The 1,303-nt window shown below is 38.8% G+C and overlaps 1 protein-coding gene across 1 annotated transcript; it reads right to left on the reverse strand.

Annotated features, from left to right (window-relative positions):
* Positions 1-212: 212 nt before the first annotated feature.
* LOC117606191 (uncharacterized) lies at positions 213-1,303 on the reverse strand. The gene is made up of 4 exons (XM_076688169.1): positions 1,000-1,303; positions 649-916; positions 421-579; positions 213-345 (listed from the first exon to the last, which is right to left on the reverse strand). Exons 1-2 carry the CDS (start codon positions 1,184-1,186, stop codon positions 726-728), a joined length of 378 nt encoding a protein of 125 aa, XP_076544284.1. The 5' UTR covers positions 1,187-1,303; the 3' UTR covers positions 213-345; positions 421-579; positions 649-725.

The raw sequence follows: 1,303 nt of genomic DNA on the forward strand, positions 1-1,303 counted from the left end.
ATTTGTGGTAGTTAGCGGGTATCCACCACAAATCTACTAAATACGTATTTTTACGTGACCCGCGCTCCAGTGACAGACTGCAAAAAACGTAAAAATACGTTGCCCGCATGCCAAGTGTTAAAGTTGTCTTATGAATGCCCTAAAGATACCTTATATATACCTTACAGATGTCATAAATATGGTTTAATGAAAGTATAATCGTTTTCAGTATAATAATATTTTATTTAAATGTTCAAAATTGTTTTGGTGTTACATGACTTCTATCAAACGCTCTCCTCAGCCAATTTTGAATTGAGACCTCCGTTGTCCTTTTACTATCCCCAAGGTTTGCCGTTTCAGCAGCAACTAAAATAAGAATTTGTACATGTTCAATTATACAGAAATCATCATTGGAAACATTAAAAACAAGGCGATACTTACATATCACCAACCTAGCTAAATGCAAGGTGCAGAACACTTTTTTGCCCTTTCTTCCTAGCCAGCTGTATTTCAGCGCTAAGCTGTTATCTATAATGGAGGACAACACCCTTTTGACAAATTGATAGTTATTTTCCCCCCTGTTTTGGCTAATTCCTGAACCTGGAAGTAAAATATTGTTTGTAAATTATGAAAGATAAAAGCTGTTCGATATATCAGTATCTTGCTTACTGCATCTTTAAAATGGTCCTCCTTTGCTAAGGAGGTTTCTAAGACCGACAAATCTTCTTCCCGCGTAAGGGGGAACTTCAGTTCTTCATATCTACAATAGATTGATATTGGTTCTGCAATAAGCCGACTTTACGTGCTAATTTCAATTCTTTCATGTCGGCGGTTAAATCCATTAATAATCCGCGGATTAAATGATTTTGCTTTATTAATGTGTCTAGGTGCTGGTTTCTCTCTCTACAGCAGTAACACATGTCTAAAGCATTGCATCCTACAACAAGTTGTTTGTTAGGTATTACATTTGTTGAAATACATTTAATCATGTTTAGAAATTATGTAAATGAATTAACTCACCGCTACTGCTGGGACCTGTCGTGGCTGTTACGGTGGGAGCTGCCGCGGATGCATTCCCTGCAGCACTATCGCCGACCGTTGTTGTTCCTTCCGGCATCGGTGGAGGCGAGGGTAAAATCAGAGAATCACTCTCCGATTCCTCGCTCTCCGATGAAACAAATCTGCGTGTCCTTTTTCGCCTTCGCATTGTCTCTACTTCTGACTGGAGGTCACTAGTGTCCTCCGCTATCCTAGCTTTCTCTCTCGCTTTGATATAAGTATCTGAAAATGTGCAATAGCATGTTATAGTACTTACACGTTTATG

The sequence above is a fragment of the Osmia lignaria genome, chromosome 1 (assembly GCF_051020975.1).
Source record: "Osmia lignaria lignaria isolate PbOS001 chromosome 1, iyOsmLign1, whole genome shotgun sequence".
Classification (NCBI taxonomy): domain Eukaryota; kingdom Metazoa; phylum Arthropoda; class Insecta; order Hymenoptera; family Megachilidae; genus Osmia; species Osmia lignaria.